At 38.6% G+C, this 23,782-nt stretch overlaps 2 protein-coding genes across 2 annotated transcripts; both read left to right on the forward strand.

Annotated features, from left to right (window-relative positions):
* The first annotated feature begins 2,183 nt into the window (after positions 1-2,183).
* LOC104119701 (uncharacterized) lies at positions 2,184-6,184 on the forward strand. The gene is made up of 5 exons (XM_009631274.3): positions 2,184-2,447; positions 3,808-3,928; positions 4,295-4,391; positions 4,625-4,711; positions 5,840-6,184. The coding sequence occupies exons 1-5, from the start codon at positions 2,387-2,389 to the stop codon at positions 5,972-5,974; spliced, it is 501 nt and encodes a 166-aa protein (XP_009629569.1). The 5' UTR covers positions 2,184-2,386; the 3' UTR covers positions 5,975-6,184.
* A 983-nt stretch (positions 6,185-7,167) lies between these two features.
* Positions 7,168-10,355, forward strand: LOC104119702 (glyceraldehyde-3-phosphate dehydrogenase B, chloroplastic-like). The gene is made up of 9 exons (XM_009631275.4): positions 7,168-7,428; positions 7,521-7,628; positions 7,869-8,030; positions 8,159-8,326; positions 8,943-9,103; positions 9,199-9,260; positions 9,382-9,431; positions 9,545-9,951; positions 10,088-10,355. Exons 1-9 carry the CDS (start codon positions 7,330-7,332, stop codon positions 10,218-10,220), a joined length of 1,350 nt encoding a protein of 449 aa, XP_009629570.1. The 5' UTR covers positions 7,168-7,329; the 3' UTR covers positions 10,221-10,355.
* The last annotated feature ends 13,427 nt before the right edge of the window (positions 10,356-23,782 follow it).

Consider the following 23,782-nt stretch of genomic DNA (forward strand, 5'->3'; position numbering starts at 1 on the left):
TTGTGGAGACATTTCTATTTACTCTTTAAATTTTATCTCCTATTATTTAATTGAAAAAAATTATGATTTCAACAATACTAAAATGAGTAATTAAGTTAATCAATTATTGTTGGCTTGCCTGACAGCGTGTTAGGCGCCATCACGACCTTTAATGGATTTTGAGTCGTGATATGATGATTGTAGTCTAAGAGAAAGAAAGGTTCGTAAACCTTGTCCAACTAGATGAAATTACATGTATGAAAGTTTGGTTGTTGTATATGACTATAGAAACCCCATAAGTTCAACGTTTAATACACATGTAAGTGATGATAATGATTACATTACGAATGAGGATTGGACTAATGTTAAAATGCATGTAGATTTTTTAGAAAAAATTCATATTGTTACAAAAGAATTTTCGGGGCAATATTATCCTACTATTTCTAACTGTTTGGTTTATATAGTAGAACTTGCAAATTTGTTTGTTTATTTTTCACATAGTGGGGAAATTTATCAACTTGCTATTGATTCTTTGAGAAGAAAGTTTAAAACATATTTTTTTGCCTATTCCCGTTATTTATGGTATTGCTAATTTGTTAAATATTTGTATGAAATTAGGAGGTCCTCAATTTTGGTATGAAACTGTTTATAAGGGTTTAACACTTGAAGATGATGAGGAGCCTAAACTTCCAAAAGCAATAGCCTCAATTAGAACAAACGCGTAAACTATTTATAATGTTTATCAAGTTGCACCAAATCAGGCTAGACCAAATATTCCAACTCCTTCTTCTTCTAATTCTCAATCTTCTAAAAGAACTGCGGGAGTAAGAAGACTTAGTATTTGGGCGGGGTTTAGGGATTCTTTTAGTTCTAGTAGTAATAGTTTTTCACAACTAAATGAGCTTAAAGTTTATTTGTCGCAGAGGCTCGAGGAAGTGAATCCCGACGGTACCTTTGATATTTTGCAATGATGGAAGGACAAAGAAAAATACTTTTCGATTCTTTCAAAGATGGCCCGAGACATTTAACTATTCAAACTTCAACAGTAACATCAGAGAGCTCTTTCAGTCAAGCAAGACTTCAAATCAGTGATCATAAACAGTCTATGAGGGATATCTTGGAAAAATCAATACTTTTTATAGATTGGATCCGTTCAGAAAGAAGATATTTTAGACTTGCTGAATCACAACCAGAGATAGACCTAACTTATGAAGAAATGCTAGCTGAACTTGCTGAGGATGATACTTCATCCGACAATGGAAGCGGCGATGAACAAGCTACTTTTCTGCCACCACTAACGGAACTTCCTCCGAACCTTGAAGGATTTATGAAATTTGTAAGAGATAGCTATGGAAATTAATTGCAAGTTTTTAGAATATATTAAATATTATATTTGCAAGTTTGTTTTCCATCACAATAACTTGCAAATTAGGAGTTTAAATTTGAATTCAAAAATTAGTATGTAACCTGTATTTTTGGCATTCCTTGATTAGTTCCCTTTTCTTCTCAATGCTGGTATTAACACCTTATTTTTCTCATTCCATAGGGGGGAGGAAGACTAAGAAAGATGTTGCCATATTTTTTTATTGCTATAATAAAATTACAAGGCATAGTTTTGAATGTATTTTTACAATATTTTTGTCTCTAAGTTGTATTTAATTCAAAAAACATTCTTCAAATTATAAGTTTAAATTCAATTAAAAAATTAGTATTTAACTTGTATGCAATTTGCAAGTCAAACGGTCCCAACGGCTTAATTTGAAAATTAGTCGTTGGCCCAACGACCATAATCTGAAAATTGTTTAAAAATAGCCACAAAAAAAAATTATAGTCATTGGACCCATTTAGCCCGGGACCATGAGCTAGTGGGCCCGATCCCGGACTGGTTCCTACAAAAAGCACATTTAGCCTGAGACCGTTTATTTAGGGATTGGACCGGGACCGCGGCCCGCGAGACCATCTCGTTTGGCCCGTTTACGGCCCGGCCAGGTCCGCTTGCCGGCCTTACTTATATAAGAGAAAATTTCGATAAAATAGAATATTAGTAAGTTTTATAAAATTTTCTATTGATATCATTTTAGAATTTTTCCCTCATTATTTGATTTTATTTTGTTATTTATTTCGTTATTATTTTGATTTTATTTTATTAATTTTTACGCATTTGGTTCCCAAACAAATATCCACGCGTCGTGGTTAATTATGTTGATCATCATCGACCTCATCGAACTAAAAAGAAAACAATATCACTTCTCTAATCCTTCTCTTTTATCATCATTCATCTCTCTCTCTGCTGCTGTCTCACTCACTCTTTCTTTCGCCGTCCGGCCGCCGTCCTCCACCTTTTTTCATTTTCCGGTGACTGTCTTCCACGTTCATCCTCTTTAATCCCTCATCCTATCCTCACAGGATGGTGGCTCTTTCAAATTCTTTGCTCTTACCAACAAACCCTTCTCTCCATTTCTCTTCTGGTATTCCTTTATATCTTCCAAATTTTCGTTATTATTATAATTCGCTGTTTTTGCTGCACCCGTTACTATCTTCGTTTCAATTTATGTGACTTTGTTTGGGATGTGACTGTGTTTGATACTTTGATTGGGCACTTAACTTAAGTAAGAAATAAATATTTTTAGAACTCATAATCTTGAATGATTATGCCATGAGATTCTGTGATTAAAAAAGAATGTCATTAAGAGTAAAATGATAATTTTAAACTGTTTTCAAATAAGGGTATGTTATTTTTGGAAAGAACTAATAAGGAAATAGTGTAAGAAGTAATTTCAATTGTGGTTTATGATTAGTTGGCTTTGAGCTTTACCCGTGTATGCATTAATCAAGCTCCGTAATAGCATATTTGGAAGACTATACAACCTTGAGACCTTAGTTAAGAGCAAATCAAAATGGGCTAGTAGCTACAGACTAGTTGGGATAAACGTTCTTTCTTGTTGTTATACTTATGTTAGGTAGTTTTCTCACTGGAGCTTTTTAGTTAAGAACACAGACTTGTATGTCCGTGTAGGGATAAGTTTTAGATTTATGGAACATCCAGTCTTAAGTAACGCCAATTTGACTATAAGAAATATTCTTGCCTTTCATTTTATAGTTTAAGATGACAAGATTCAAAGGGTATTATTTGTATGTTATACACACCTTTAATTAAGACCACAAGATTCAAAAGTTTTCTTTACATTCTTAAATTTTGTGCCCAGTCAAAATACGACATAAATAGAGGAAGTAATACTTTTCAACTTATCACATCAATTCCTATAAGATCATATGTGTAAGGGCTTTAACGGCAAAAACGGGAGAGTTAAATTTAAAGATTTTTCAAATATAAAAAGGTGTCAATCTTCTTGGAATTAAAAAAAAAGGTGTTGTATAAAATGAATAAGAGAGTATTATATAGTATTGGAATGAGATAGATATGAACAGAGTGGCCTTTAAATATTCATATTGTAGAGTATTCTCTTGATACAGTGACATTTATGCTGTTCCAGCATCATTTTCCAAAATGTTTATTTGAATTCATGCCAGGTGTTTATTTCGATACATTAAAAATAAGAGGTCCTTATAAAATTCAACAACCTTCTCTACTTCTTATTCAATTAATTTTAAGCATAACATCTGAATGCAAATTGTTGGATAAAAAATGGATTGTGTGTGTTTTGTTCAAATTATTTGCGGAACTGCGTGAAGCTAAAAGTACTCATGACAAATAAGATTGGTTTAGTCATACATGGCACGGTCAGTTGTTGCATTGATGACTCTCTCTTTCAACCAAACCTAGATGAGTAATGTGGCATAAGTCCGGTAACTTTATCAATGTGCTAGGCTCTAGTTTGAAGTCAGCAGACCAAAGTGTCAGTGGCACCATCAAGTTGGCCTTCAGTCCAAGGAGTAGAGGAAAATCATCCTCATCTAGAAGTTCATTGACCGTTCAAGCAGGATATAGGTATTTCTTCTCTTATTCTCATGTGCTCTAGTTGTATGCAACATATACATTGATGTTGCATCACCTTTCTTTTGTTTGGTGGTCAGTAGTCCTTCGATAGATTATAATTTCATCTTAATAAGTTAATGTTAGCGTTGATTAGACCAAATCAATTGAAAAGTTCAATCCCTGATAAATGGACCCTCTGTCTGATCATGTTTGAATTAGTTTGATCCGACAGTTATTCTGCAAAACTGTGAATCCAATTTGGCTCTTTCCATTTAAATAGGAAAAAGAAAACTGTACTTTTGTTTCTTTCACGCATTGGTGATCCACCGACAGGAGAAAATATCTTATGGGATGTTTCTCTTTCTTGTTAATTGGCAGTGATGGTGGAAGGCCAGGCAATACCAGAATCTTTGTTGGTGGCTTTCTTTTAGGAGGAGTAATCATTGGTGCACTTGGTTGTATCTATGCGCCTCAGGTAAAAGTGCAGTAGCACTTGTATTGGTCACCGCCTTTGGTCGTCTTTGCTCTAAAAATACTTGTGAATGTTGCTTCATCACTTCTTAATATAAAGACGACCAAAGGCGGTGACCTTTTCCGTATTGGTCACCGTCTTTGTTCGTCTTTGCTCTAAATGCCTTTTCCGAATTTCTTCTCTCTTGCTGTACGTGGGAGGGGTAAGATGACTGCCCTTTAATTTCTCTTTTACAGATTAGCAAGGCATTAGCTGAAACAGATAAGAAGGACCTCATGAGAAAATTGCCCAAATTTATATATGATGAAGAAAAAGCATTGGAGGTAGGCTGGTATTCTGCATGTCTCTTTTTTTTTTTTTGGGTGGGGTGGGGTGGGGGGTGAGGGAGTGTGTGTATATGTCGTTTTCTTTTCTTTTTTGTGTGACTGTACACACTCGCACACACATACACTTATGTATGTTTATCGGAATCCTATGTTCTGGTTGAATGAATATAGTCCGCTTAGGTGTAACTACCTGTCGCTTTCAAGTCTACGTTAATGATTTTGGTCAGCAAAGATTTGGTGCTTTCCAAAATCCTATGGATGGACACTCAAATGGTAGTACCTCTGTATTTTAACCAGCTATTGGTATCCGTTGTGATTATTTCTCCTGTGTAGTATTCTTGTGGGAGAAAGGGGTAATTGTGTAGATTGTTGATCTATGTTTAGCTCTATAATGGAGTCATGAACTTGTAGACAAATTACTCTTCAAGAGATGTAAAAGCTAGAGAAGATACTCCGGAACCAGTGTGCTGCAAGGATTTGAAGCAGCCAATTGAGTGTCTTCTACTTTTAGAACTAAAATTTCGCTTGAATTCTACTTAAATGATGTTTGACAATCCTTTTTAGAAATCTTTAGGGTAACTGTATGCAGATGCTATTCTTGGTCTTTTAATTACCTAGTTAGGTGATTTATACAAATGTTTTGTGCTTCTTGATTTATCTATCTTTTTATAAAGGCTTGTTGCATCAAAACTGTCACCTTTATTTGATTTTGTTACTTTGCTCGAGTCATATAGCTTCCGAAGAATACCCTATCCCCAAAAAATGAAATATTTCTGAGGACTAAAACTTGCCTCTCCTAAGGCATATTAAGATCAAACCAGCAGCTGAAGACAATAAATAGAAGTACGTCTTGTTCATTAACATCTCGGAAATATTCCACCATAGTTAGGGCAGTCAAACCAACTCTCATACGAGCTCCACGTGGTTCATTCATCTGACCGTAAACTAGGGCTACTTTTGATTCTGCAATATTTTTTTCATTAATCACTCTAGATTCTTTCATTTCCATGTAAAGTTCATTTCCTTCCCGAGTACGTTCACCTACTCCGCCAAATACGGATACGCCGAGCTATTCTTGTTTCTGTTTCAAGTTCTTCTCATGTATGGATGCTGTTTTCTCTGCAGAAACAGCGCAAGATACTAACGGAGAAGATTGTTCAGCTGAACGACGCTATTGATGACATTTCCAACCAATTGAGGTCGGGAGACGCACAAAATGGAGTTGCTGTGAACCTAGATGAAGTTGAAACAATTCTATAAGAACACTTCTATTGGTTTCATGTGAAGGGATAAACTTCCACAAGACATTGAGATATTCCAAGAGCATTCCTGGTTGTGGTTTTAGAATATCCTTAGTGCTGCTATGAAATGTGCAAACAAAGGAATAAAATGTGAATCTTTATTATGTTTCTGATATGTACCGCAGCTTCAAACTCTAATATTTGCGCTTATGCAATCCTTTTTACCTCACTGCCTTGGTAATCCCTCTCTGTTTATTTTTCTTTATAATGCTGGTACTGCGCCCGGTTAAGTGCACTTCGATTATTTCATTGGGTATCTTCTACCTCCACGATTGTTTTTCGGTATCTGCCAACTCCCACGAGCACAAGTACCGTCCATCAAGCTTAGGCAGATGGGAAAAAAATCACCTAGCAAGTTTTAATTAGGTCATTCTACCTTGGTACATTTTCGGTCTTTTTTGTTTTTTTTTTTTCTCTTCCTTTTGCAGTAAATCTTTGTTATACTTCCTTGGTAAGTTGTCAATGAGATAAGACATGCAATAACCTCTTGAAATGAATTGCCAGTTGAATGTTCTTTGGTCAAGTTTTATTTTTTTTTAAAAAGGTGATTCGTTGAATAACAGAGGACCACTGGTGTTTTACGGATAGCGCCATTTTGTTATTAGACCAGTACTTCTATTATCCTTCTGCAAGTCCATACCTAAATCGTCCCGTCCTCTAATGAATGGACATTGGTATTGTTCTTGTACTAGTTCTCCAGTTAGCCAGAATAATGTCAATGTAAAAGTTAAAAGAAATATGGAATATTCCCTCTCGATCATTTTATATGAAGGTGTTTGACTGAGCACGAACTTCAAAAAAGAAAGAAACTATTTTTGAAATTTATGGTCTTAAACATGTCATGATATTTTTGTGTTTATAAAATCATGTCTTTTTGAAGAAAGCAAAATTGTTTCTAAATGTATAAAAATGTTTCTTTCTGAAGAAACTAAAAAAGAAAGGGTGCATACATGACTTGCCTCGTGTAGTAACATAGCATATGTTGCTATCACTTGCCTCTTTGTCATGCATTTCCCCACTGTAAAATGCTGGGAAGAATGTGTTCCCACAATTATGGTAAAGAGATAAATGGATTTTGCAGCAATCTGTGGTTGAGATTGTGATGAAGGTGGAAGATACATACATGAGGACATCATCTTATCTCTTATCAATATTGATATATGCACCACTCATTCCTTGAACCTCAATTGCAACCATGACTTGATTTTTGAACATTATAAGGATAAATGGTGGAGAGAAAACCTTAACTTAAAAGTGTATATATATATAGCAAAGGATTTAAGTAGTTTTTATCAATACCATTTAGTTTCAGCCATGGCTTCTCATGCAGCTTTGGCTCCTTCAAGAATTCCCACAAGCACAAGGCTTCCCTCCAAGAACTCACAGTCTTTCCCTACTCAATGCTTCTCCAAGGTCTTACTTAAAATAGAATCTTTCTCCTTTCAATGAATGTGCATGGAATTTCTTTGCAATTATAGGCTTTCTGAATTAACTTGTTTTTGTAGAAATTTGAAGTAGCCGAGTTCTCTGGTCTTCGATCAAGTGGATATGTGACATTTTCGAATAGGGAGTCATCCTTATTTGATGTTGTGTCTGCTCAACTCACTCCCAAGGTAATTATATACTGTCAGCTCTATTTTAGACAGCCAAGCAAAACATTAAGACGTCACAGGCTGTTGATATATTCTTATCGCCACAGAAATGTCATTGACATGTTTAAGACCACAAGTTCCAGAAGTCTTTCTTTCTCCTTAAACTGCATGCGCAATCAAACACTGACATATAGAATGAAACAGAGTAGTAGTATTCTATAACTGTTTTTCTGGAGCTCATCTAATTCTATCCCAAATTAGACCACAGGATCAGCTCCTGTGAAGGGAGAAACTGTTGCAAAATTGAAGGTTGCTATCAATGGGTTTGGACGCATTGGCAGGAATTTCCTCCGTTGTTGGCATGGCCGCAAAGATTCACCACTGGATGTCATCGTCGTCAATGACAGTGGTGGTGTCAAGAATGTGAGTACTATTCCAAACTCTATTCTTTTCCTTCAATAAATAAACTGATTAATAGCAGTTTGCTGGCTTTACTATCAAAGTTTTCCTAGTCCTGTATTAAAAGGTACTGCAATATTATATTAATGCAGGCATCTCACTTGCTTAAGTACGATTCCATGCTCGGAACATTCAAGGCTGATGTGAAAATAGTGGATAATGAAACCATTAGCGTTGACGGAAAGCACATCAAGGTTGTCTCTAGCAGGGACCCTCTTAAACTTCCTTGGGCTGAACTTGGCATTGACATTGTTATTGAGGTAAACTAGTTACTCTCAATTCTGATAATCCGAAAGCTCTTTAGACAGGTTATCTGCCTTTTATGATAATCCCAATAACTTCATGTTTTGATCTTTTAACCCAAAATGGGGAAGCAAAGAAGAAACCGAAAAAAGTCATGTCATTCTATATATTGATATTCAATTATTCCTATTTCCTGCTAATTTTAGAAGTCATTAGCACGTCCAGTAGCTCTAGATATCATAGTAATCACATAATTGACATGTAGAGTATCTTAATTCATCCCCATCATAACATTTGAGTGTTGCATATCTATGTTGCTCGGTTCCTTCAAAAATGTTGCCGGGAATGTGTTGGATCCTCCAAAAGTTATTCAGTTTTGGAGGTTCCAACACAGGCGCAGTGGCATATTTGGAGGATCCGAGCAACATAGCTGGATATCCTACCCTGAGCTTATGTCTTCCACCTATCTCCTTCAATCCCATCATCACCTTAGTTTCTTAACTAGATTAAATCAACCAGGATTGAATTGTGTTGACATTGATCCTGATCAATAAGGGCCCAGCATCCACAAGATGCCGAATCCTGAGAAAAGGTGCTAAATAAGCTATGTATTTATGTTGTTTGAAACTCCAGGGAACCGGTGTGTTTGTTGATGGTCCGGGTGCTGGGAAGCACATCCAAGCTGGTGCTAAGAAAGTTATCATCACTGCTCCAGCAAAAGGTGCTGATATTCCTACCTATGTTGTTGGAGTGAACGAACAAGACTACTCTCACGAGGTTGCTAATATCGTAAGGTCAGTGCTTCAGTGTATGAATGATGAATTTATTGTTCAAGAAGGTGGTCATCAAATGTTCCAATTCTGAAAGTTTCATTACTTTACAAATGCAGCAATGCCTCTTGCACTACTAACTGCTTGGCTCCTTTTGTCAAAGTCATGGATGAAGAATTCGGTAAGCAGCAGATCATTTTAGACATATATCACCCGTATCACAACCACATTAATACTGTTGAAACATTGTTTACTTTTCTACGGTTTGGAATTATGTTTGACTATTTCCATTCGCTTTGAAGGTATTGTTAAGGGTACAATGACAACAACTCACTCTTACACCGGAGATCAGGTAAGAATACACGCTATTGAATAGAAATCTGTGAAACCTGCACCTTCCTATGGTGCTTTCTTGTCAAATGACAATTAGTCTTAAATATGTTTGATTATAAATGTTGTATGCAGAGGCTTCTGGATGCTTCACACCGTGACTTGAGGAGAGCGAGAGCTGCAGCGTTGAACATAGTCCCGACCAGCACTGGTGCAGCCAAGGCCGTGTCTCTAGTGCTACCCCAGCTCAAGGGCAAGCTCAATGGCATTGCTCTCCGAGTGCCAACACCTAATGTTTCGGTCGTTGACCTCGTTGTCAACGTTGAGAAGAAAGGAATTTCAGCTGAAGATGTCAATGCAGCTTTCAGAAAGGCAGCTGACGGTCCATTGAATGGCATATTGGCTGTTTGTGATGTTCCACTCGTGTCAGTTGATTTCCGATGCAGTGATGTTTCCTCCACCATCGACTCCTCTTTGACCATGGTTATGGGAGACGACATGGTCAAGGTTGTCGCTTGGTATGATAACGAGTGGGGATACAGGTAAACTTAGCACAAAACTTTGCGAGCTTATACCACCAGCCTGAAAACTGTTTTGCATAAGCAATCAATATTAAACACACACACACACAAGTATATATCCTTGATTAACCGGTGATCGTACTTGGTAAAATTGCAGCCAACGTGTGGTTGACTTGGCTCATCTGGTAGCAAGCAAATGGCCTGGTTCATCTGTGGAAGGAAGTGGAGACTCCTTGGAGGACTACTGCAAGACTAACCCTGCTGACAAGGAGTGCAAAGTCTACGAATAATCTGTCTACTTTCTATACCTTTTTTTTGAAATGGATGGATGATTTTTGAAGCCAATTGTTAATGTTGTCCAAATACGTATTCTGAGAGGGAAAGACCATAAATATATGACAGTCAAATTACACAGTTGAAAATCATGTGTACAGTCGGTAGAGACTAGTTTCACTACTCACCAGGATGCATTTCAGAAATAATGCACGTTCATAAAATATGCTTTTATTCATTTTCAAGAAATTATGCTCGTTCACACATGTATACAAGTAAACAGCAAGAATTCTTTGACAGAGGATACCCTGGTAAGTGGTAACCATGGCATGAAGTCTTGTCAATAAATTCTTCCCGGAAACTAACAGAAACAACTCTGTCCTGCATTATATCTACAAGTGTCTTTCATGTATTTTCTTGACTAATAGTCAAAATAATAAAAGACAATACATCTAGACTCCATGCACTTCTGTTCCGAAAATATTAAGTTCCATAACGGAGGACTACTTTGCAACTTGCCAATATCCCACAAAGATTGATACAGTAATAAGGGAAGAAAGAGCTTATTCAACAAATTATGCACAGTAGTAGCATACATAGAGTTCAACTTCTTGCTTTTGGAAACATGCTAACAAAAGCGATTGCGCAACTTTGTTTGGCAAGCATCTCCTTCTCCTGTTGTGCAATGATTTGGCAAGTATGCACGCGTCGAACAACAAACTCTTGCTCCTATCCCCTTTCAATTTAGCTGGTTCAATCTCAGTGTTCACTATGAGCATCTTCGTACAGGCTATAGCCATATTCCTATATGTAAAAAAACTCTGTCTTCAGCACATGTATCTGAATCAGATCATCCCAACTCCAATCGGGAGCATAAATGGACACACTACTAAAAGATGCAGCATATAATCCGATAATTGCTTGCTTTGCTTATATTCCATGGAACGAGAAGTACTTCCATCGTCAATGTGATTTTCCAAGTAATAGCAGAGATCAATAGCAATGTGTCGATTAAGAACGCTTTGATCAAATTCTACCTCAGTAGCCCAAATAAGGGGGAGGCATGCATTTTCATTAAGAGCAATACTGCCTCGCCTTCTTCACAAGGCTGTAGGAACATGCTCGTTGCTTAATATTCCTCCTGCAAATTTCTGGAAATAGTTAAAAATCAGCTTTTTTAGCTCTGGGGAGATTTGTTCATAGTTATTGTACTTGTGCTTTGCCAAGAGTTCATTGATCAGAAAGAGTTTTGGAACGGCCTGTAGCACGGGAGAGGCTTGAACTCAAGACAATAGCTGCACAAATTGTATTGGGGTGTGCAATTGGACCATCTCATTTTAGCTGATCGTTCCAGTTGCAGAAACAGCTTTCTGAGGAGGGACGGTGGAATTTTCCATCCTGTTTGCCTTTGCTCATTGCTCAGCCAATTCTTTGCCCAGTCCGAGGTCAGCATGTTATTTTAGACACAAGAAGGGTCCTTGAATTGTGTCTTGCCTAATTTTGCGTTTCAAAGAACCTGGTTCTTTGAACAAGTTTAGCGCACCCAAACAAGAGTAAATGCGGAAAAGTAATCAACACAACAATTTTTACATGGAAAACCTCCTTGCTCGGAGTAAAAACCACAACCTACCCAGTAGAGTTTTCTCCAAATCTTCGCTAACTTCAAAGAGCATTTTTTAGGTTATAACTCAATAACCAAGGAGACTACCTCTAATACCCTAACCCCTATAATCAACCAAATTGTAGAAACCTCTTTCTAAACTAACCCTAACCCCTATAATCAACCAAATTGTAGAAACCTCTTTCTAAACTAACTCTAGCTTAAAAAGCCTACCACAATAAAGTCTCAATAATAACCTATTCTTCAAATAAGTTACAACTCAGAACACATGACTCAATCTAACAACTAAAGAGCAGCTTCATCTTCAAGGACCTGTTTATCGGTTGATTGAATTGAATCTTCAGAAGTACCTTGTTGCTTTGCTTTGCTATTGTCGGAAGTATTCTCACAATTTCTCTTCATAGCAGTAGTCTTGAATTGTGGCAAAAGGTCTTCTTTTATAGGTACAAAGTTGGCCGAAATTCTTCTTCAATTAATGTTCCAAAACCTAAAATATTTTGGTATGGAAATCCTTTCCCGTTTAGGCTTGGTTTCCTTATTTAACTCCAACTTGCATCCTCCTTGCTTCCCACGAGTATTTTTCATATTTGCATATTCCTTTTAGCACACGCAGTCCTTCAAAAGCGTATTCCTTCTTGGACACGAACAGGATCTTGTAGGAATCCCTACTCGCATGGGAAAGCTGGTCTTCCGCGTCTGATTTGGTGACTTTAGCTAGCCTGTTGTAAACCTGGTTCTTTTGATGTTCAACATTCTTACTCTATCACATGTTCACAGCATTCTTGCATACGCCAGACTAGACCCTGAAATCTGGTTCTTACCACAGTTTGTTAATAATCAAACGCAATACATTCTCAGCTCAACACAACAAAATGATCAAGTCCGTCCGTCAGCGTTACCCAGATCCTTTCGTAAAAACTGTCATCGTATGAAGAAAAAACTAAGATTACTCAGTTTATTTGTTTTCTTTGGTTTTATTAGATGTGATGGTTTGAATAGTACTTACTTTCGAAGAATCATTCTTGGTTTACATATATCTTTGCGCCAAATCCAGCGCCATTGCAGGCTGGCTACGTGATAAAAAGAGAAAGGTTTTAGTTTTGATAACTCAGTAAGATTAAAATAGACCAGATTTACTTATATACCGAAAATGTATCTTTTTTGTAATGTTAATGAATTTTAATGAATATGCTATAGTAGATGACATAGTATCCATTCTGTTAAATGACATAAGGGCAAATTTGTAATTATCTAATAAGTTAGTTAAACGTGGTTACAAGTAATCAGTTAGTTGTTAGTTTAGAGGTTAGTGTGAGCTAAGTATAAAGGAGGCTATTGCGTATCGTGTATTCAGATTTTATCACATTAATGAAATTATTTCTTCCTCTCTCTATCATCTTTGTCTTCTCTATCTTCTTCTCCCTCATTTCACAACATAGTAGGTATTGATACATCTTTATTGGTTTCAAATGGCTCACAGGAATGGATTCTAGACACTGGTGCAACTAACCACATGGCGTCTCATACTAACCTTTTGAACAAGTCTACAATAGTACAGACTGTCAATCCTAAGAAGGTTCTTTTACCAAATGGTGATGTACCTCTAGTCACACACATAGGAGCAAGCTCAATTTATGACAAAAGCACTATAACAGGTTCTTTTACCAAATGGTGATGTACCTCTAGTCACACACATAGGAGCAAGCTCAATTTCTGACAAAAGCACTATAACTAATGTGTTTCATGTGCCTCAGTTTAAGTATAATCTTCTTTCAGTTTCTAAAATGACTAAAGAGCTTCAATATGCAACAACATTCTTCCATGACTTCTATGTTTTTCAGGATCTCTTCACTGGGAAGGTGAGGGAGATTGATAAAGAAGAAAGAGGATTGTACATACTATTAGCTCAGCTGGCAAGGAATAATCAGAATGTTGGGTATGCTGCAAAGGAACTGACTACAAATGAAGCTAATCAGATCAATGTAAGCCGTGACATTAGAGATTTGGACATGTGTCTATTTTAGTGCTTACGAAAATACTTCCTATTAGCTTACGAAATATCAGAGACAAAGTAGATAAATGCACAATTTATCCTTGTGCCAAACAAACTAGATTGCAGTTTCCTTATAGTAGTATCAGAAGTGTGTGTTATTTTGATATGATTCATGTAGACCTATGGGGTATTTATAAAGTAGTTACTTTTGATGGCAACAAGTATTTGCTAATGATTATAGATGATTACAGTAGAATGACATGGGTGTTCCTACTCAAACAGAAATCAGATGTGCATTTATGTTTACAACATTTCTTCAGCTTAGTCAAGACTCAATTTAATAAGGTCATCAAGATTATCAGAATAAATAATGGCACAAAGATTATAAATTCTCTTTGTAAACAATTGTTCAAGAACCTTGGAATGATACATCAAAGAACATGTGCTTACACCCCTCAACAAAATGGGGTAGTTAAAAGAAATCACAGACATATTTTAGAAGTAACAAGAGCTATAAGACTGCAAGCACATATCCCTATCAGATTTTGGGGTCACTGCATTTTTGCCGTAGTTTATCTAATTAACAGTTTACCTAGCTCAGTAATTGAAAATGTATCTCCTTATGAAAGACTACATAACAAAACACATTCTCTAAGTCACTTAAAGGTGCTAGGCTGCCTGTGTTTTGCAAAAATAGTTCAGGAATAGGACAAGCTAATGTCTAGATCAAAAGTATCTGTGCATATGGGATGCTCAAAAGTTCACAAAGGCTATGTACTATATGATTTAGATAATACATCATTCTTTATCAACAGAGATGTTATATTTAAAGAAGACATTTTTCCATTAAGAAAAACAACGTCTTCCTCAGTACCTTTGTTTGTAGACACTATACCAACTACAAGATCATATATGGACAATTTAGAAATCCTCTTTGAGACTATCTCAAGTCAGCAGACTAACTCACATGCTAATACAGATCATACTTATGAAGATACATGTAATCAATCATCAGCAGTTGATACTACATGAGAGGCCTATAATCCTCAGCTAGCTCATGATTTTTCAAATCACAATATTATTGGAGGGGAGACACAAGTACAACAAAACAATAAAAGTATATCTACTAGAGCTCATACCAGAAACCAAGAAAATTCTGAACAACCTACAGTCTGGAAGTCTAACAGAGATAAAAAACTACTTGTATGGTTGAAGGACTTTGTGTCTTTGAATATTCATCAAGAGGTATACTGTGCTTTAAATAAATACATAAGATATGATCATTTATCTCCTAACTATCAAGCTTTTACTGCTGATTTCTCATCCACTATTGAACCTACTACATATGCTGAAGCATGTAAAGATCCAAGATGATACAAGCCATGGAAGAAGAAATAAAAGTACTAGAAGGTAATAACATATGGACATTGGTCACATTATCTGAAGGAAAGAAACCTATAGGATGCAAGTGGATATATAAGATTAAGTACAAGGCATCAAGAGAAATAGAGAGGTTTAAGGCTAGACTTGTAGCCAAGGGATATATCCAACAAGAAGGTATTGATTATCAAGAAACCTTTTCACCAGTGGTGAAAATGGTAACTGTTAGAACCATATTGGCACTGATAACAGCTAAGCAATGGCATATACACCAAATTGATGCATACAATGCTTTTTTATAGGGTGATCTACTTGATGAAATCTACATGGATTTACCTCAAGGATTTAGAAGTCATGGGGAGAAGAGAGTGTGTAGACTTACTAAATCTTTGTATGGGCTGAAGCGAGCCCCAAGACAATGGAATTTAAAACTATCTGAAACTCTTCTAAAATTACCGTTCAAACAAAGTCAATTTGATCACTCTTTATATATAAAGACATATGAAGGTATGGTCTTAGTGCTGATCTATGTTGATGATATATTAATTACTTGGGACAATTTGAAGCTGATTCAAGACACTAAGGCTTACCTACAGGATATCTTCAAGATGAAAGATCTGGGAGAGTTAAGGTCTTTTTTGGGGCTGGAGTTTGCTAGATCCGGCAAAGGCATTGCTATACATCAGAGGAAATATGCTTTAGAACTTATAACAGAAGTTGGACTAATTGCAGCTAAACCATCGACTACACCAATTGATACTAATGTTAAGCTTACAACTAAACAGTATGATGAGCACATTTTAAAGGATGACAGATCAGTAGAAGATCTTACAGTTGATCAGACAACTTATCAAAGGTTTATAGGTAAACTCTTATATCTAACTATTACTAGACTAGATATAGCTTATTGGAGTTCAAATTGTAGGTCAATTCCTTCAGCAACCAAAGAAGTCTCATATGGAAGCTGCCTTAAAAATTATAAAATATGTGAAAGAACAATCCAGGACAAGGTATCCTGCTATCAAGTCAACACATCAACATTGTCACTACATATTGTGATGCAGACTGGACAACTTGCCCAGTCACTAGGAGATATGTTATATGTTTTTTGATCAAAGTAGACAATTCTCTAGTATCTTGAAAGTCCAAAAAGCAAACTACTATCTCAAAAAGTTCTGCAGAAGCAGAATACAAGAGCTTAGCTGCAACAGTGGCAGAATTGACATGGCTACTGGGAATGTTGAAAGAAATTGATGCAGAAGTTATATTATCAGGAGACATTTTCACTGATAGCAAAGCAGCCATTCAAATAGCTGCTAATCCAGTCTATCACGACAGAACCAAGCATATAGAAATCGATTGCCACTTCATAAGAGAAAATATTCAACAAGTACTGGTCTGTACAAAGTATATCCCTACCAATGATCAACCTGCAGATTCACACACAAAAGGATTGAGTAAAGTTCAGCATGCATATTTGAGTTCCAAGTTAGGTGTTTTCGATATTTTTACACCACCTAACTTGAGGGGAGTGTTAAATGACATAAGGGTAAATTTGTAATTATCTAATAAGTTAGTTAAAAGTGGTTACAAATAATCAGTTAGTTGTTAGTTTAGAGGTTAGTGTTAGTGAAGTATAAAGGAGACTATTGTATATCGTGTATTCAGAGTTTATCACATTAATGAAATCATTTCTTCCTCTCTCTATCATCTTTGTCTTCTCTATTTTCTTCTCCCTCATTTCATAACACCTTTTCATATTACTAATATCACTTATACTTATCTTTTAAGCAATCATAATATCACTTAGCATACAACTCATCTTGATATAGTAATTCATACACTAACATATACTTCTTCTGCCCTAATTTATGTGACACTTTTTATTTTTCGAGTTTTTAACTTTTTAGTTTTGACCGTATATTTGAACATAGAATTTTTAAATTTTTTGAAATAAAATTTATATACTCCATTTATAAACTACATAAAAAGTAGTATAAGTCAAAATAATTAATAATTTATAATATTTAAAAGGCATACCAAAAAATTATGGTCAAAGAATAATTTATTTGACTCTCGAAATTCGGACTTCATGGTAAAATTTGGGATGGAGGGAGTAACTAATTAACAACTATCAGTAAACGATAATCGGTAACTAATTATGTTATTTAAGTATAACTAACTAAATCCTCCCTGCAACTCACGTCGTTCAATATTTCTCATCACGTGTTCATGCATAAAGTGGTACTGTGGTATTAGAAAACAATCACGCCACTCCAAGTATATCAAATTCGTTCAGAAGGAAAACCAAGAAATGAAGACAGAATCACCACCTGAATCTTACTCTTTTCTTATAGTAGTAAGTATAATAGTACCAGTTTTTCTGATTTATTTTTGAATTTAAATTATGTACGCAATAAAATTAAATAGTGTAGTTTTTGTTGCTACAGGTTATTTACCATTCTCTCCCATTTAGTAACATTTACTTATTTTACTCAATGATGAATCTTAATCTTTAAAAAGCATAATTATATGAAAGAGCTTTTTTTTTTTTTTAAAAAATGTCACTATTTGTTTATATAATTAATGAGAGGAAATTGATAAAGTGGAAAGTAACGGAAGATTCGAGTTGACCCGTTTGAATCTCCAAGTGTTTCGTGGGAATGGACTGTGACACAATTTGGCAACTAATTAATATATCTAGTATGGTCGGAAAATGGTAATCTAATAAAAAATGCATTATTGAACGAAGCAGCCCACAATAATATTGCTAATAATAAATACATTATTAAACCCCACCCATGCACACGATAGAAGGATAATCTTAAGTAGGCGCAAGAATACGACTGCACTAACTCATTCAACAGCCAAATCAAAATAGAGTTACATCAAATATTCATGGTCCCTTACTGAGAAATACCAGAACAAAGAACAAAAGCTAGACATGTAGAATATAAATCAAATTAAATATGATACATGTGTATAAGGGCGTATGAGCACGCACATGCATATATATATATATATATATATATATATATATATATATATATATATATATATATACTAAAAAAAAAAAATTGACTGCCAAAACTGACCGATGTTGGTGGGTAATTGGCAAAAATCGATCGAAAATCGATCGATTCGTGGCGGTCGATATTTTTAATATATATATATATATATATATATATATATATATATATATATATATATATATATATATATAAAAAAAAAAATTGACTGCCAAAACTGACCGATGTTGGTGGGTAATTGGCAAAAATCGATCGAAAATCGATCGATTCGTGGCGGTCGATATTTTTAATTATGTAATTAAAAATGCACTATCTAGGAATCGATCCGGGGTCCGTATTGTGATAGGAAATTATTTTACTACTAGACCATTGATGCATTTTGTTTTAAGACTATCTTCTTTTTTAATACTCTTTAATTGTATTTTCGTGCAAAAATAACCTACCGATGTCTGTTAGATTTATTAATAAAATATAATTACCGATCGAAATCAGTTGATTTGCCCAACTGAAACAACTGATCGATTTTAGTCAGGTTTTTGAATATTAATTTTAATTTATTTTAAATAAAAAATCGACCAAAATTGATCGGTATCTTGAAAAAATAATTCGCGGGACACAAAAATAGTTTTCATATGCTTGTCTCAAAGATTAAGCCATGCATGTGTAATGTCATGGGCGGCTTTCCAGCCATGCCCCATGATCCCTTGGACGCGCCCCGTGGCGTCCTGGCCAGCCTCCCAACGCCCGTCGCCACGGTCGGCCCCGTGGTCTCGGCAGCTCCAAGTGACAAGCGCGCATGTGCCTCTGTCGCCCCACCGATAGCCATCGCCAGCGCCCAGCCACAGGCAAAAGCCAACAGCGCCGCGCGCGCAGACAATGCCGCGCGCGCAGACCCTGATGCTAAAGACAAAGTTGCTGCCAACGGACTTGCTGCTGCTTTGTAGAAGACTAAGTCCTTTTCATTGTAAATATAGAGTAGTTTTGCTGCATTTTCTTTAAGTGTGATTTTCCAGCTTTCATAGGTCTAGTCATGTAACTTTGGTTTATTTTTTTTAAGCATTATTAAGGGGGACCAAGCAATCAAAACTTTCAAGCAAGCAAACAATTCTCTGTACTGGTGTCTCTCCCCCCCGACACCGTCTTGTTTTCTGTAATAGCTTTCATTCAATGCAATCAAGCTTTCTTTCATTCTCAATTCTCTTTTCTGCTCTCTTTCAATTGCTCATGACATTGGTTTTCCCGTACGGCACTGACAATCTAGTCTAGCGTACGGAGGGGACCTCAGTTGGCGGACAGCAACCGTACTGACATCGGTTGCCTAGCCTTACGTCGCCCTTCCAAGGAACTTCAGGAAGGCGCCGCGTAACAGTTGGTATCAGAGCCTAGGCTCGACATCGGACGAGGGATCACATTGCAATTACCACCATTTCTGACCATGGTGAATTATGGGGATCGCATCGCGATCCTTGAGGGAACGGTTGACGCATTACGGCCCATCGTGGAAATGGTGCCCGATCTAAAGACCAGCCTAGTGCAAAGGTTGGACGACCTAGACCGCAGACTCATCCAGGCCGAAGTTGACATAGAAAACATCAGCCGCGACTCTGAAGGAGACCGGCAAACAGCAGCCACAGAGGCAGCTAAAATTTTTGGTAAATTTGAGGTCCTCCAGCAGGAGCGTGCCGAGGATTTAGCCAACAGGGAACAAGAGGCAGACAGGGTGACTGCCATGCAATAAACCATAGACAACTTGACAGGCCAGCTCAATGTTGTCAATGCTGCCTTACAAGGCCTACTTCGAGGAGGCGGAAACCAATTTGGGGGTGGTGTGAACCTCGCCCCCATGGCACAAAAGCTGAAAATTCCTGAGCCAAAGCCATACAGTGGAGCTCGGAATGCCAAAGAAGTGGAAAATTTCATTTTCGACATCGAGCAATACTTCGATGCCGTGGGAAGCCTGGAAGAAGCTAAGAAGGTAGCAACTGCTGCCATGTATCTTCAGGGTGATGCCAAACTCTGGTGGCGGGTGAAGTACGAAGCCATCAAGGCAGGTGAAGATGCCCTCGACACATGGGCGGAACTGAAGGCAGCCATACGCCTACAGTTCTTCCCCGAAAATGTTGAGTACAATGCCAGGAGAAAGTTGCGGGAGCTCCGCCAGACCAAATCAGTGCGAGATTACGTGCGGGAATTCTCCGCGCTCATGCTGAACATCCGTGACATGGGGGACAAAGACAAACTCTTCACCTTCCTGGAAGGGTTGAAACCTTATGCCCGGATGGAGTTGCAGAGACAAAGGGTAGACACGTTGCCTAAGGCAATCCAAGCAGCAGAGTGCCTTGGGGATTACCAAGTGGAAGCCCGGAAGGATAGGCCTCAACAGCCTGTCCGAGGAGGATACAAAGGGGGCCAACCAAACACTAGTGGCCCTAGCAGAAGTGGAGGAGACCGGAGTGCACCCAAATCCAAGACTCCCTCTTCCGGCAGTACTAGTGCTGCATCTAACAACAATGATCGGGGAAGGAAGCCCCCCTCAGGATGTCGCCATTGCGGCGGACCACATTGGAATAATGAATTTCTACATGCACAGATGAACGCCCATCAAGCTTTTGAGGATGGGATGGATGACGACACCGATGATGCGGACCAGACCGAGCCAGTAGGTGCATTCAATACAATTATTGGCTCCATTTCTGAGCCCTTAGTGGGAACCAGTGCCGGTATCCGCAAGAAGAAGGACCCCTGTCCAATTACCAGGAAAGGAAATAAGAAGGCGAATTTGAGGACTCCTCCTCATCAAGAGAGGACCCTAATGTTCGTTGACATGAAGGTAAATGGCAAGCCCATTCGGGCAATGATAGACACGGGTGCCACCCACAACTACTTAGCCTCGACTCAGGTGGAGCGTCTTGGACTAGTTGTAGGAAAGGGCAAAGGTCGTGTGAAGGCTATCAACTCACCACCTCAACCAGTGGGTGGAATAGCCAAAGAAGTACCAGTGAAGCTTGGCCCTTATGAAGGAAAGTTCAACCTGCGCGTAGTGATCATAGATGACTTTGAGTTAATCGTGGGGTTGGAATTCCTGAGACAGACCAATACCATGCCCGCACCGTATGCAGACATGCTACTGATGATGGGGGCAAATGGGGCCAAGCCCTGCATTATTCCGTGCATTCCCATGAAGATGGCAGCCGAGAACATCTCGGCCTTGCAGTTGAAGAAGGGGGTAAAAAGACATGAACCCACGTTCCTGGCTACCCTCTGCATGGAAGATATAGAACGCTCCTCGGGTCCCATTCCTGCACCCGTGAAGGAGTTACTTCTGGAATTTGAAGACATCATGCCACAAGACATGCCAAAGCGTCTTCCGCCTAGGCGAACTGTGGACCATGAGATTGAGTTGGTGCCGGGTGCGAAGCCACCTGCCCGGGCGCCATACAGAATGTCACAACCCGAACTCGCCGAGCTTCGGAGACAATTGACGGAAATGCTAGACACAGGGATCATTGTGCCCTCTAAGTCCCCATAAGGGTCCCCTGTGCTATTCCAAAAGAAACATGATGGTAGTTTACGACTCTGCGTGGATTACCGGGCTCTAAACAAAATCACCGTGAAAAATAAGTACCCTATTCCGCTAATGGCAGACTTGTTTGATAGACTGGGTGGTGCGACGGTATTCACCAAAATAGACCTGAGGACAGGTTATTGGCAAGTTCGGATTGCCGATGGTGATGAGCACAAGATGACCTGTGTGACAAGATATGGGTCGTACGACTTCCTGGTTATGCCCTTTGGCTTGACTAACGCGCCAGCCACATTTTGCACCTTGATGAACCAAGTCTTCCGAGAATACATTGATGAATTCGTCGTGGTTTATTTGGATGACATTGTGGTATATAGCCAGACACTAGAAGAACACCTGGAGCATTTGCGGAAGGTCCTAGCCCGATTGCGGGAGCACGAATTATATGCGAAGCTATCCAAGTGCTCCTTTGCTCAGAAACAAATTGACTTCCTCGGACATGTCATCGAGGAAGGGAGGATCAAGATGGACCAGCAGAAGATTCAGGCCATTACAGAATGGCCGCCTCCTAAGGATATACATGCCTTGAGGTCGTTCCTTGGCCTATGCAACTTCTATCGGCGGTTTGTGAAAAGTTACTCCCTCATTGCAGTGCCGCTGACAGAACTTCTCAAGAAGGCCACCCCGTGGGATTGGGGCCCCAAGCGGGCAGAGGCCTTCGACGCATTGAAGATGGCTATGTCTAGTAGCCCAGTCTTGGCCCTCCCTGACTTGGCCAAGCCATTCGAAGTGCAAATGGATGCCTCCGACTATGCACTTGGTGGAGTATTGCTACAAGAAGGGCATCCCGTAGCGTACGAGAGCCGGAAACTGAAGAATGCAGAGCGGCGCTATGCTGCCCATGAGAAAGAATTATTGGCTGTCGTTCATTGCTTACGCATTTGGAGGCATTATCTACTGGGAGCCCCATTCGTGGTCAAGACAGACAACACAGCCGTTAGCCATTTCATGACCCAGCCAAAGCTGAATGGACGACAGGCTAGGTGGCAGAAACTCCTAGCGGAATTTCACTTCAACCTGGAGTACCGAAGTGGAAAGACCAATCATGTTGCTGATGCACTCAGTCGGAGAGCTGATCTAGCATCGATGTGTGTACTCGCCGCCCTAAAGGGAAGCGAAGTAACCACCACCATAAAAGACCAGATACAGGATCTACTCATCAAGGATCCTGCTGCATAGTATTTGGTTGATTTGGTAGGACAGGGCAAGACTCGCCAGTTCTACACCGAAGATGGGTTCCTGAAGGTGAAAGGGAACCGACTTTATGTTCCTAAAGGAGGAGATCTGCGACGGACTCTTCTTGCAGAATGCCACGATACTTTGTGGGCCGGTCATCCCGGCGAGGAACGCACCATGGCATTACTTCGCCGTGCATATTATTGGCCTCAAATGGTCGATGACGTCGCTCAGTATGTGAAGACTTGTCTAGTATGCCAGAAAGATAAGTCAGACCGCTTGACGCAGGCAGGGCTCTTGGAACCACTAGCTGTACCAAAAAGACCTTGGGAAAGCGTTTCCCTGGACTTCATCACCGGATTGCCCAAGGTCGGAGATCTCACAACTATCTTGGTTGTGGTGGATCGGTTTTCCAAGTATGCTACCTTTATAGCAGCCCCACAATATATATCAGCAGAAGATACAGCTCGACTATTCTTCTCTCATGTCGTCAAGTATTGGGGCTTACCTAAAGACATTGTTAGTGATCGCGACTCACGCTTCACTAGCAATTTTTGGACCCAACTCTTTAAGTGCCTCGGGTCAAAATTGAGTCATAGCTCAAGTTTTCATCCGCAATCTGATGGCCAGACGGAGCGATTCAATGGCATGCTAGAGGAATATCTCCGGCACTTTGTGACCGGATCGCAGAAGAATTGGGTGAAGCTTCTGGATGCTGCTCAACTGTGTTTCAATTCACAAAAGAGCTCAAGTACCAACAAAAGCGCTTTTGAAATTGTTACCGGACAGCAACCGCT

This window comes from Nicotiana tomentosiformis, chromosome 12, assembly GCF_000390325.3.
Source record: "Nicotiana tomentosiformis chromosome 12, ASM39032v3, whole genome shotgun sequence".
Lineage (NCBI taxonomy): Eukaryota > Viridiplantae > Streptophyta > Magnoliopsida > Solanales > Solanaceae > Nicotiana > Nicotiana tomentosiformis.

Bases quoted from the DNA above. Each gene is read 5' to 3' on its own strand.
- LOC104119701 (XM_009631274.3), top strand. From the start codon at position 2,387: ATGGTGGCTCTTTCAAATTCTTTGCTCTTACCAACAAACCCTTCTCTC. The intron at 3,929-4,294 runs GTATTTCTTCTC...GTTAATTGGCAG, and splicing joins ACCGTTCAAGCAGGATATAG to TGATGGTGGAAGGCCAGGCA. The intron at 4,392-4,624 runs GTAAAAGTGCAG...TCTCTTTTACAG, and splicing joins GTTGTATCTATGCGCCTCAG to ATTAGCAAGGCATTAGCTGA.
- LOC104119702 (XM_009631275.4), top strand. From the start codon at position 7,330: ATGGCTTCTCATGCAGCTTTGGCTCCTTCAAGAATTCCCACAAGCACA. The intron at 7,629-7,868 runs GTAATTATATAC...ATCCCAAATTAG, and splicing joins CTGCTCAACTCACTCCCAAG to ACCACAGGATCAGCTCCTGT. The intron at 9,952-10,087 runs GTAAACTTAGCA...GTAAAATTGCAG, and splicing joins GATAACGAGTGGGGATACAG to CCAACGTGTGGTTGACTTGG.